At 34.4% G+C, this 13,924-nt stretch overlaps 1 protein-coding gene across 2 annotated transcripts; it reads left to right on the top strand.

Annotated features, from left to right (window-relative positions):
• Positions 1-39: 39 nt before the first annotated feature.
• On the top strand, positions 40-12,595 carry LOC143260001 (uncharacterized). 2 transcript variants are annotated; one of them, XM_076524419.1, is made up of 10 exons: positions 65-201; positions 602-735; positions 3,043-3,162; positions 4,003-4,120; positions 7,058-7,304; positions 8,106-8,204; positions 8,344-8,434; positions 8,541-8,686; positions 10,129-10,261; positions 10,344-12,595. In XM_076524419.1, the coding sequence occupies exons 3-10, from the start codon at positions 3,091-3,093 to the stop codon at positions 10,389-10,391; spliced, it is 954 nt and encodes a 317-aa protein (XP_076380534.1). In that variant the 5' UTR covers positions 65-201; positions 602-735; positions 3,043-3,090; the 3' UTR covers positions 10,392-12,595. The 2 variants fall into 2 exon arrangements, with proteins under 2 accessions (XP_076380533.1, XP_076380534.1); XM_076524418.1 differs by lacking the exon at positions 602-735 and having other exon boundaries at positions 40-201.
• The last annotated feature ends 1,329 nt before the right edge of the window (positions 12,596-13,924 follow it).

Below are 13,924 nucleotides of genomic sequence, written 5' to 3'. Positions count from 1 at the left end.
AGGTATAGTTGGACACTGCCACAGATTTTTCATACAGACGTTCTTCGACACCGAACAGAGATGGAAGTGTTCAATGGAAACTACAAATTCTATCATACTTTGACGTGCTTCATTGGTCTATGGCCCTACGACAAATCTATCCTAACACACATTCAAAGATTCGTTTATCTTGTGATGACTTTCACCTGCATAGCGAGCCAGGTAATAAAGGTTCAATTTGTAATAGAATATTCCTTCAAGGGATCATTCCACTAGCTGGGTTTATTATAACCGTGTGAATACCAGACATAATTATTTCCATCTTTTCATATTCTGTAAAATCACTTCTAAATTGTACACGTAGATTCTGTGTTAGCATTTCGTAACATCTCTTATGCAACAACTATATTCGAATTTGACGTCCAAAAAATAAGATATTTTTGCAGCGGACTTTTCAGAACAAAATCATAACGTCGTGTTCATAATAATTTATATATCATATAGTTTAGAAAACATGGAAAAATTATATCTAGTTTAAAATTTAATGTATGTGATGCATTTGTTATATTTATTATGTTAAGGAAGTATCCTAGTTAAAATGTTAATTTTTGGACCTCTCTAGAAATTTTTTTGAAGAAATCAGAAGACTGTTTTGTATTGATTTTTCTGCACATACACACCCGCCTCTCAATTTACGCGAATTTCCGTTCCACGTGGATTTGTTTTACGTGAATGAAAATCACGTGAAAAGATTCTGTAAGTACAAAAGAAAAAATATTCGTGATAAAAGCCAATGTAAGTTTTAGGAATACATATTTATTTCACACAGCTTAACGGAAAATGATTGTGGCATTGGAGGAAAAAAAATGTAAATTTTATTCGGTGTCACTATCGTTACTCTAATATAAAACAATCGACCTTTTCCTTTTAACACTTTACTTGCCGGAAGCTTATTAATAGACTTTCTTATCATTGACCTGCGCGTAAAATAGCTCGATAAAATATTATCAATAGTTTTAGATAGTAATTTCGGACAGAGATGTTAGATTACATGTATCCACACACAGTAAATTCTGCTTAGAATGCCAAATTTCGGGTACTCTGGAATTCCCTGTGCTAGTCTTACGCCTATGTAATTCATTCCTATGTCGATACTAAGATTTGACGGAGTCGGTCAAGCGTGTGGCGCAGCACGCGACATGGCTCTTTTGATTTGAATTCTCAGAAGATAACTCATAATACAATAACAGAATTTTTTTAATTGTAACATTTTTTAATTGAAGTTTTTTTAACGTATTGCTGACAGATTTCTGATTAAAATAAGACCAAACATGATATACAAGGTGTTCCATAATTATGTTAACTTTTTCCTTAGCGAAAATGCAATCCGGGGGTTTGTCTACGAGTTATTAACGAAAACCAGTGACCAATGAGAGGCGAGCTCAGCTGACGCGAGGCGGTCGATCCCAACGAGCGGAACAGAGCTTCAATCATTAGCAGGATTAATAATATTATTCCATGCATTTTTAATATTACTTTCTGTAATTTCCAACTAGAAATCCGATAAAATGACAATACAATGGAAAAAGTATAGTAAACTGTTCCTTCACACTCTCTGTCAAACGCGTAGGCTCGTTCCACTGAATCTCCGTCAAATCATGGCATGTCGCCTCCGAATCGTCGTCGAATCGTCGCATGTAGCCTCCGAATTGTCGTTGAATCATCACATGTGGCCTCCGAATTGTCGTCCGAATAACATAACTGCAATGGCATAACTATTTCTTTTTGAACGACATACATACCTTTTTTGACCTTGCCTTTAGTATTTTTCTAATGCTTCTATATTTTACTAATGCTACGTACAATATATTTATTGTACCATGTTTATTGATATGGTCTAATGCATGTCGTATTTGGTCTCATTTTAATTGGAAAAAATTTCATGTATGAAAAATTAGAAATTAAAAAATTAAGTTATCGTTTTTATTCTAGCATCACAATGTATTTGTATTAATGTACACCTTCGATCACTCTTTCTTTCTCTCTCTCACTCGCTCACACACATGGGCGCGCACGCGCGCACTAAAGATGTCGGCACGAAGAATTGCGACTGAGTGCCCTCTGATTATTTACCGTTTTCAATTCCGAGCTCCGGGCTTTCTAGGGAGAATTTACTGTACCTAACTATACATGGCATTATCTGAGATGTGTATCGCAATAATATAACTAAGGAGATTTTTAAAACATATAGCTCTTTCTAAAATATTGAAAGATGCAAACAATTATTTATTGCGATAATCAGAGTACAACGGAATTAAACAAGGACCATGTTTCACATAGCAGAAGTCAATATGTAGCTAAATATTTTTCACGTGAATATGCTGTGGATATCATGATTAACTAAGGCATAACAAATGCAAAACATCAATAATGTGTCGTTTAATAATTTTTAAATACGTAAGTAAATTTTTGCGAAATATATCTAAAAAGGTGAATAGTAATCCTAATTGTAATTTTGCGTGACGATGTTGATCATAATGATTTATACGTGTGAGATAGAGTGTCGAAATGTTAACAAAATTCACGTAACGTATAATATAACCTGAAAAGGTATTTAGTTAGTATTTAGTTAAGTGGATCGGTTGACATCATTGAAGGTATCTATAAAATAGCCGAGCTGTTAGAATTTCAGGATTCCTAAAGTTCCTTAGTAGACAGAGTTTGGGAAACGCTGAACTACAATGTATATAATACTATATTATTTGCTTACATTTTTCAATATTCGTATAAAGTATACAATTGTATATATATATATATATATATAATTGTATATATATATATATAAAAATACGCATCGTGCTCGTACATTTTGGCAATAGGAGAATTTTAAAAACAAATTCTGCCAGAAATAGTCGTTACTGAAACATTTCAAAAGAATGGATCCCGTTTTAAATATTCAATTTTTTTTTATCCAAAAAAACCATTGTATTGAATGAATTATTATGCCTGAAAAGATATAAATCTTTTAATAGAATATAATAATATAGTAGCTATATTTTTCAGATATTCATAACAACAAATGTTAAATTGTCTCTGAATCAAATAGTTGTGATGACATCATTCGGACTGACGTTATTGTTATACCTTTTACGGTATTCTACTTCTGTCGCGTTACTTCCACAGGTAAGTCAGAGAAAATTACGCTTTCGTTTTGATTTGGACGAATAGAACACCATTAGTTTAATTACACTATTCCCCATACACACTGTTAAAAAAAACTATAGTATAATATAACAAAATTTTTGCTCAATATTGATCAAATTTGACTGACGGTAACTCCGCAAAAAATCATCGCAATGTGATAACATTTCATTTTACATTAAAGCTTGAAACCCCTACTTTAATATACTGTTCCTGGATTTTAAGTTTGATGCATCCTCACCACTATAACCCTTTAAATGTAAGACCATGTTTGTCATATTGCAAATTGCCAAGTTCGACGAAATGCACGAACTTTATACAAATTTTTTCAGAGACACTCTTTACAATCCAATAAAGTTTGATCGTTCCCTTTTAATATAACAAGAAGAAGCGTGGTTACAATTTCTTTTTGCAATATTACACCACTTTAAAGTAACCATGCATTTTTGTCATGTACCACTGATAAAGTCTACGCGTTTCGTCAAACTTGGCAATTTACAATATGACAAACATGGTTTCGCATGGTTACAGTGATGAGGATGCATCAAACTTAAAATCCAGAAACAGTATCTTACAGTAAGGGTTTCAAACTTTAATTTAAAGAAAAAGTTATCACACTGCAGTGATGTTTCGCGAAGTTATTGTCAGTTAAAGTTGGCCAATATTTAACCAAAATTGTTCTATGCTGTAGATTTTTTGAACAGTATATTTGGATTTCGAAGTAGACATTTTTTATAGATTATATGTCAACAAATATGAATGTTATTGTATCTGCTATGTAGAATTTTAATAATCTCGCTGTTTCTTTTCTTATGATATTAGACGAAATTTATGTTTGACAATATGAAGAAAAATTTTTCCGAAGTGGAAGATCCAGTCGAATTGGAAATATTATTGGAAGATTCAATAGTAGCAAAGCACATTGTCCAGCTTTATTTTGGTAATGAGTATTGTAATACAGTATTCACTCAATAATTGGTGCAATTTCGAGTTTGCAGAGTTGCAGTTATGGTAGCGGTACTATATTTTTTGTAGTGTTTCGCACGCGGAAAAAGCTAGCGAATGAAATAGAAAAAGGAAATGAGGTTCGAGGAGATCGGCAAATATAATATTAAAGGAATCACGTGTGAGTTTAGTCTTTTAAATTAAAAAATCAAAATTCCTTATTTTTGGTTTTTCGTCAATGAAATTCTTACTATGATTTTTATTATGATTATAAATATATCGTGTTGATGTCAACTTAATCGGAAATAACGAGACGAATACGATGGTGAAAGTTTCATAAAAAAGAATCAAAAATTTTACAAGTCACGATCTTTTGTTTTGCTGGTGATAAAATTTTGTCAGTTACGGTATATATCTTTTTGCCAGTTATGGAGAGAATACGGCATTGCTTCTACATATAACACATGTATACTTTTAAAATAAAACAACATTTTGCACATCAAAGATGAAGAACATAATCCTATCACTCATTAGTAGAAGTATTTCATTAAAATATTCCATTCGAAATACTATTGTTCAAACAAAGGTAATTAAGCTACGATTACACAAACATTAATACACTTGGAATAAAACTTTGATACCAAAATCTCATGTAACTATCTGACATTAATTGGGTCACCACAGTTCTACTTTATAATCTCCCTTCGATATCAGAATGCTTTATTAGTTTAATAGATTTTACATAGAATCATCTCGATCTGAGGCAGCGATCGGAGAACTTTTTTACCCACTACCTCTAAATATATTTATTTACATAGACATTATCCTTTAAATTATCCTGCAAATCATAGTTTATTTAAATTAAAAAGATTTATTGAATCTATTCATATGGAGAACACAATAACAAATATAAAAAGTATAAAATAAATGCGATAAAATAAATTAATGTCTTCATTATAAAACTAAAGAATTTCTTTAATAACTTCTTCGCTTCATGTTTTAGAGAATTGATACTGTTTAATTTTGGGTACAACAATACCAAAATTAGGGGATTTTTATGTCAGAGCACTTTGGATACTGTCATCGGGGACCAATCAATTTCTCACCTTAGCTTTCATGTTCCCTAGAGAGGAAAAAATCCTCGCAGAAGTATATCTTCGGGTATACTACAATTTATAGATTATAGCAAAAAGCAGTAACTTTTTGGCTACCTCCTCATGTACAAATTTCAAAGCCTCTGCAGCTTTTGACATCAAATATCACATGTCTACCGTGTCCTCATTATCCACAAGAATTTTATTTCGACCCTAATCGGGATTAATTTATCCCAAATTCCGCAAATCCCCGATCTAAGGCAACCCATATGGAAAGCAATTTACTGTAAAAATCAATAACGATGAAACCTGGCACTGTAACTAATTGTAAGTAAACTGTTCTTTTATCCGAACATTCGTGTCACTCTGCTTAGTCCGGATAATCGAGGTTCTACTATAATTTCCAAATTATTACAGTAGGTACTTCAATAATTCTATAAAACAAACATTTTTTAAATTCCCTTTCGCACAGCTGTAAAAACCTCTACAACTCGAAACAAAACTTCTTCTCTCTATATGTCGAAGTATAAGCTATATATAATACTAATGAAGTATAGCTCTAGATATACTCTTCAGACATTCTGAAATAAGGATAAACAGCGTTTTTCTTAAAATTGTCACTGTCACGTGGTAAAAAACAATCGGAAAGTTCACGCTCCGCGACTTGTTCATTGATTGAAGCACGTTACGCTTGTGTGATCGACTACGTTGTAATTCGCGCACTCGTCTCTGATTAGTCAATGAATTTCGTTAATAACTCGTAAACAAAGCCGCAGATTGAATTTTCGCTTAGGAAAACATTAAATGATCTCAACCCTATTTACCCCTCGTTTCCGTATTACGAGACATTTTTATAGTGGTGCTCTGGTAATGAAACAGGCATCGGCTAGTCCACGCTATCCTACTAGTGGCGCCCCGGTGATGAAACAGATATCGGCTAGTCCCCGTCACCTTACCTACCCAGTAATGCCCCGATGATGAAACAGATATTGGTTAGTTCATGAAAGCCTATCCTTATAGTGGCGCCCGGGTGATGAGACAAATATTGGCTAGTCCACGTATTTTTCTTACCAAAACTCCGAAAACGCATCAAACCTTCGGCCACGCAAAGCTGCCTAGCCCTCGACTCGTAACAGGCCAATAGCGAGCGATAGCTGTGGCAATGGGGCAGCTAGTAAGAAGGGGAATGTAAACACAATGGTACCTTCTTATCGCGCAAGAACTATGCATATCTTTGACCTATAGACTACGAATTTTATGCATTTATGAAAAAAATGAATGGATAAAGCAGATCTGATCAACAGGCCTTGCGGTGGGCAAGTGCTAAGCGTAAAGCTATGGGCAAACGTCCTAGCGAAGTGGGGTCATGTGGTTAGTGGTTATGCTACTAGGATCTATTATATGACGATCTATCATGCGATACTCATTCTATTTCATTCAATCTTGTCATAACGTACAGTCGGTCTCTGTCACTGTCTTCAGCCAAATAACGCGTCGTTACTGGTGGAGAGCTTCATGAGGAGATAAGGAAGGGGTACCATTGTCCTTGGGGGTGGGTCCTAGAGCCCGCCGATCGGTGTTTGCTCTAAGCTGAAAATCGCTGTCCGTACGGGTCAGCTGTTGAACAGCTCTGCCATGAGGCAGCGAAAAGATTAAAATAATGCTGCAGTGTTTAGATTTTAGAATCTACACCCTGTGTATTGTGATATTGCACTCTGCATCATTTCGATGATGAATATTTTTAATTTATTACATTTCGGTCTCTGTTATTTCTGCAGAAATTAACCGAAGCTCTTTACATACGAAGTATTCTAATGCAACATAATTCCGGGTTCTAGTTATGATGTGTACCGGCGGACTATGTCTAGTTGGAACATTAGGAATCTCTACATTCATAGATTCGGATATTCAGCTTCATTTCTTAAATCTCTTGGGATTCTTTTATAAAGAGAGAAGTCAGCAGAGCGCGTTTACTTGTTGGCATATAACATTGACAACGATGTATGGTTTATTAACAATGACATGTACGGAGGGATCACTTGCTGTTTTTTCCACCTACATAAGTGGAATGTTGAAAATCGCCAGGTACGTTTGAATTAATGATATTATTTCAATTTTCATAGCTGCCCATTCGTGTTTAGAGAAGATTCAAGAAACAGCCGTCATTTGAGAATTTCTTTCTCCTCTTTAATGATTTTAATAAGCCGAAAATAGTATACAATAACTCGCAAACAAAGCCACGGATTACATTTGTGCGCTAAGGAAAAAGTTACTTCAAATGACCTCAGAAACTCCTCATTTCCCGACTGCGATACACTTTTAGGACACCCTGTATACATATAATCTAGTGGTTCCCAAAGTGATTCCTACGGACCTCCAGGGGAGGTCTGTACAGAAACTGTTGATTAAGAAATTAGTAATTACAGAAATTACTAATTACTAATTACTAATTACAGAAATTAGTGCTAGAGACTTACGAATGTTACTAACAAACTGAGCTGAACATAAATAATCTTATATCATGGGAAAAAATAGTGTTTTCATATTTTGAAACAGAAGTTATAATTTCAATAAATAATACTTTAAATATCAAAATGTTTTATTTATGTTTTATTTTTACCGTTCATCATAAACCGTTCAAGACATCAAAGTTATATTCGTAATTTTTCGATTTTTCTGTTAGTTATGTAGAATTATTTCACTTGGGGGTTCATGGTCAGGCTTTTGCTATAAGAAGGGGTCCATGGGCATAGTGAGTTTGGGAACTACGTTTGAGGTATAATCGCTGACACGATGACATAAACCCGTATGAGTAACTGCATAATATTTATGTTGATTGCGATGTATTATGTGAAAATAGCGTTTCGTATATTTTTCTGTCCTCAGTTACCGAATGCAAAACGCGGTGAACACAGTGGCGACCTCAGATACAATGAAAATAATTGACATACGGTCAGCTATAGAAATGCACCGTCGTGCTATTCTGTTGGTACCTTCATCCAAATATTATTCAGATATTCAAATATTATTGGTATACGTTTCATTATGTTTTTGTTCCGTGTTTTATTCATTTTGCCCCCTTTGATGGTCGACATACTGGAACATTATCAATTCTTGGACAAAGTTATACGCAAAGATACTCGAACGACATCATGGTGACGTATTTCATATTAATATCAGTAGCTGTTGTCGGGTTCGGCGTAAATTTATATGGTGTAAGTATTATTAGAATCGAGAAATTAGAATTTAAAAATTAATCACGTAATACTTTTGTCCTTCTGTCGAAGGAGGTGTAACAAGACTGCTTTTCCTGTGTCACAGTTTTTTATGAACATTACGGAGGCGGGGGATATGGATGCTCTGATGCTTAGTATACACTTTGTTATGGCGTATTCGGCATTCATTTGGGGAAATAATTATAGTGCGCAACTACTGTTGGACAGCAGTCATAAACTTTTCCATGAAACGTAAGTTCGTATCTTTCTGCTTAAAAGATCTTTCTGTGAACAAAATATAGGTCTTGTACTCAAAATTAATCCTTTTATAGATCGCAATTCACCTTTTTTCCAAATAAAATTAACCTTTTCGTAAGTCTTATTGTTCTTTTCACAGATATCATTCACCCCATTGCAAGTTAGGTTCACTTATTTCTAACTATTTATAATATTGTATAATTCACACCGAATATAAGAATTTAATGATATTTTATAGGTAATTATTGCAGATTAATGAAGGTTAATTATCTGTTAATTATCAGTGACGTTTTTACTATTTTACAAATAAATATTGTTAATTGCAAGAATGTTTGGCGGTGGAGTAGGTTATACTTTGAATGATTGAACTTAATCGATAACTCTAAAAGCAATTAATTTCACAGTCTAAATAGGTATATTCTGTGCACACATACATATTTTAAAGAGAAGACATTTCAATTCAAAATATATCAAAATAATTCATATAAAATAAATTATTCAGGAGACAATAAATTGCTCACAACTCCTAGCTGTATAAACGAATGAATGTTTAAATGGAACAACACGCCACAAATCGGTAGGAGAGATCTCCACGGTTGACGCTTACTTTTTGATGAGATTTGGTACAGTGATAGTGCACATGTAAAGCTGAATCTAATATACCCGGTTTTAGGTATCCATTCATGGATTCATTCTTCGTAAACGTTGCTTCGTCTGTGAACATAACATTATTGAATATGATATGACGCATAATGTATTATAAATAGTTATCACATTGAATGCACAATATTGACGAGAGAGTCACGAAAACATTAAAGAATATTAAGATACATCAACTGATGTAATAAAAAATATATGATTCCATTAAAAAAAAAAACGTTAATGACATTTATATGTCCTCTACACGTCCACCTACCAGAAAACTAGTATCATCAGAATGTGCCCCTCTCGAAACGATTCAACTTCATCTGAAACATTTTTCGTCACGTGTAATAATAATGAAGTAAATCTAGTTGGCAATATATGGTGATCCACTCTGTATACTTCATTAATTTAATATAAATAAACAACAAAGTATATAAATTTATCTTAAAAATTGAATAAAAGACGACCAATTTTAATCTGTCAGTCCGGTAAATTGCAAAACGGTGAACGCGATCCATAAAAGGAATATTTACGAGTGAAAAACCTGTGTAACATTATTCGTGAATTAAATAAACGGTGCACTCTAATTCCATGCACTATAAAATTAGAATAATTCTGGAAATTAATTCTGAATTATTCGTCTGAAAATTGTTCGCATATTTAAATGGCAATAATAAATCGCGAATAATGAATAAATAACACAGTGAACAACACTCGCTTCCAATGCGGTATCATATATAATATTATATAATAATAAGGTAATAATGTACCGACGGTGTTGAATGAATCAGATACAATTCATTATGGTATCGTACACCACCAAAAATGCAAAAGTTGGTGTTATTCGCAATGATGAGAAGTCAGTCGGAAGCAATAATCAATCTTGCCGGCTTGTTCACTCCGTGTTACGAAGGCTTTACGATGGTAACTGACCCGATACATATACGTATTACTATTGTTATTCAAAATAATGCTCTATCCTAGCTGCAACGAGTTTTTGTTTCAGATGATGAGCTCATCCTTTTCCTATTTTACTCTACTTTGTTCAGTGTAGCAGAAATTACGAGAGCAACTGTTTCGGCGATAGTGTTCACGAAAGATTAGCTTGCAAAAGCAGTATGGAGTTACAAACTACAAATTCAGTGCACACTAGTCCAGTTATTCCATCCAAGAATTTTAGAATTTTACATACAATATTTTAGAATTTTTGCAAATATTAGGGTGAACGTAGGTAATATGGAAAAAAGTGATGTTCATCTCCGTTAAATCTCGATAAAAAGGCAACAAGATTGCAAATGGAGCTTTTAGATTATAATTCTTACTGCTGTTCTACTGTTCTACTGTTACGATTTCGTACGGTGTATGATTAGTGTACTATAAATTTCCTCTAATTGACGCTCAGATTGTGCACAAAAATGGACAATTTGGGAAGAGGAGATACGATTATTCGAGCCTTACGGCTCGTTTTTATAGTTGTTGACAATCGGTAACGATTGCGGATAGAGATTTAGAGTTTGGTTGCCTCGTAACTTTTACAAAAAAGAAGTGAAAATATAGCTCAAGCGGTGAAGGTACAGTGGCCCACAAAAGTATTCGTACACCTTTTAAAACGCAATATCTTTTTCAAAACTGAACTAAATGACGTAAATTTTGTTTAGATGATAGATGGGTCGTCTACTAGACGATGACTAAAACCTTTTCTTTTTTAATTTTGCTATTACTTGGAATGAAAAGGAAAAATTAAAAATCCTTGTTTTAAAATAACGAAAATTTAAAAAATGCTTTTTGTACATCTCAGTAACTTATATGCGTGCTGAAAATTTGATCGTAATCGATTAACCCAGGGTCGAGCTACAGGCGTTGAAGGATTTAAAAAACTGCAGATTTCTTACAGTTTTTGGTCAATATCGTGGTAAAACTGCGATTGTTGCGATCTTTAATTTGTTGTAACTCGTAACAACGTGAATCGATTTTGATAAAATTTTCAAGATGCATATAAGTTACCGAGATCTACGAAAGACATTTTTTAATTTTTCGTTATAGGCTCAGATAGAAAAAAATAAAAAACGAGAGATTTTTTTGTCATTCCAAGTAACAGCAAAATTTAAAAAAAATCATTTCAGTCATCGCCTAGTAGACTAGTCCTTGTATCATCTAAAAAATTCAAGTCATTTAGTTCAGTTTTAAAATAATTATTGCGTTTTAAAAGGTATACGAATACTTTTATGGGTCACTGTACATTTTTGTGGATTTGTACCGACTATTGCTTCGAATCAGGGAATGGGATAATTGAATTTGGCAACTTGATAGACTGGTAAAAGATACTATAGTACAAGTTTTCAGTCTAATACAACTGTATGCGTGTAAGTGTATCGCAGATTCTAGGTCACTCTCCCAGTTTGTCGCACTGGGTAGGCGGGGGCTTATAAACTTGTAACAATGTAAGTACTCGATTGAAATGTTCGAAAGAGAATCAGACTCAATCTCGCTAGTATTCCATCATCGGAAGCTGACTTAAAACTAAGCCCGTTTTTTAGTTTTTTTTTAAATATTTGAATTCTTTGTGTTGTGAAACCTATTCCTGTCGGTGTGATCAGGTGTCACCGAGTAAATGAGTGAGATGGGGTTACCTACTGGAAGTAAAGGATATTATTTATTAACCCTTTGACATACAATAACGAGTTGGGTTCGTCATTTATTTCATGTCATCATTCCTAACTCGTCAAGAGCTGTTTTCGGCAGATACCGTGCAGTATATTATTAGATTACTTAGTTGTTTCACTCGTGCGTTGATTCTGATTTGTTTACAATGTTTAAGATGGCCCACCTTCCCATTTTCTCGACAGTACCAATAACAAAGTTGCATCCACAAATCAGTAATGCATATTTGAAAATAAAACATTCTCTTTCTCAGCTTGCACATAACTGTTCAGTTGAACCAAATTAAATAGTATTTTTCGGATGCATCAAATTCCTTTTTATTTATCTGTCAAAAGGTTAATACATGAATTTGATTCAGAGAACAAATTTTCAAAAAGGACTCCACTTGAAAAGATTGCATGAATTTGTGTTATTTTGCAGTGTATGAGATATGCTGATTGATGAGCTTACGGTCTGGAAAGCAGCTGTTGGATGTGATGATGGATGTGTTTGTGTTTGATAAGGTATTTTATTGAAGGTTCTAGATGGCAAGTGGTCAGAGTAGATAGTAATAAGAAAAAGCTTTATATAGTTGTGTGCAATGGCCGTGTAAAGTGAATGTTGTAGCAGCTTGGATGTTGGAAGCTTGCAAAAGCAGTTGCATACATGGTTGCCAGTTTCTTGCGTTTTATGGCTAACATTTTTTGTTTGATTTCTCGTTTGTTGTGTATCTGATGCGACGGTAGATAGCCTTGAAATCAGACAGAGTAACATTAAATTGCAGCCAGCCACACGTTGGGTGGAGCGAAACAGATCTTGGCTTTTTTATCATGGATGAATGATTGTGGAAATTCGACTTTGATTCTGCAAGGAATTTTATTACGATCATAAGTAGTGGTGGTGTTGACCAGTGGGTTTGCGTGAAATTCAGTGGAGTATTTTTTGACCTGGTTGTAGATGTAATAATTGATGTAGGGAATTCGCAAATGTTAACCGTACTGATAAGGTCGAAAACTTTATTTCCCGGATAATTCTTGATTCTGTAACGTACGGAGAATTTCCTAACGTTTTTTTTATTTCTTCCTGAAGGCGTACGCCAAGCTGATATCAACCGGCGGGTTGGCTCTGTATATCGTGAGACAAGTACCTTCGAAGGGGTACGATGACGAACCTTCTGGAACCAGGGCACATATGGACACCCCCACTAGCGTTTTTCAAGGAAATTTTGGGTATGCTGAGGGTCCATACGCGACTAAAAAGTGGGTTTAGTGAGTTAAAGTGTTTGTGTGTGGGTTAAAAAGTTAGTTTCAAGTCAGTTATTGACGAAGGAAGGCTAGCGAAATCGAGACTGATTCTCTTTCGAACATTTCAACCAAGTACGTATATCGTTACAAGGTTACCCAGGTTACTACCTACCCAGTGCGACAAACTATTGGGTTGAGGAATAAGTTCGTAGCGTTTTTATCAGAGGCGATTTTCTTTGTTGTTTTCGGTAAGCTCGTGAGGCACCCAGGCTCCCAATTTTTCGGCAAATCCCATTGAATGAAGATGATTGAGAATCGTTCCTTCAAAAGTGCTTTGAGACGCTGTTCGTCGAATTTAGAAGGTCTTCCGCTGCGGGGCGTGTCGTCGGCATAAAAATCGCCATTTTTGAATTTCGCAAACCATTTTCGTGCTGTAGACTCGCCTATGACACCTTCTTCGTATACGTTGCAAATGTCCCGGACTGCTTCAGGAGCTATCTAGCCTCGATGAAAAGCGAAGAAGAGAATGTGTCGAAAATGTTGCTTTTTACCTCCTGGATATTCCATTTCTAAGTCTCAAAAGTAACAAAAAATTAAATTACTCAGAAAGACGATTAGCACAGTTTTGTAGAGCAGAAAGAGCTCAATCGAATGAATATTATACACTATGTCAAACAGCAAAAGATCGTTATAAAATACAAGA

This window comes from Megalopta genalis, chromosome 9 (assembly GCF_051020955.1).
Source record: "Megalopta genalis isolate 19385.01 chromosome 9, iyMegGena1_principal, whole genome shotgun sequence".
In the NCBI taxonomy this organism is placed as follows: Eukaryota; Metazoa; Arthropoda; class Insecta; order Hymenoptera; family Halictidae; genus Megalopta; species Megalopta genalis.
Note: the sequence above shows the minus strand (reverse complement) of the source record. Positions and strands in the feature narration are given on the sequence as shown.

Excerpts from the sequence above, each read along its gene's own strand:
- LOC143260001 (XM_076524418.1), top strand. The coding sequence starts at position 61 with ATGGAAGTGTTCAATGGAAACTACAAATTCTATCATACTTTGACGTGC. Across the intron at positions 202-3,042 it reads TCACCTGCATAGCGAGCCAG|ATATTCATAACAACAAATGT; the intron begins GTAATAAAGGTT and ends TATATTTTTCAG. Across the intron at positions 7,305-8,105 it reads GGAATGTTGAAAATCGCCAG|TTACCGAATGCAAAACGCGG; the intron begins GTACGTTTGAAT and ends TTCTGTCCTCAG.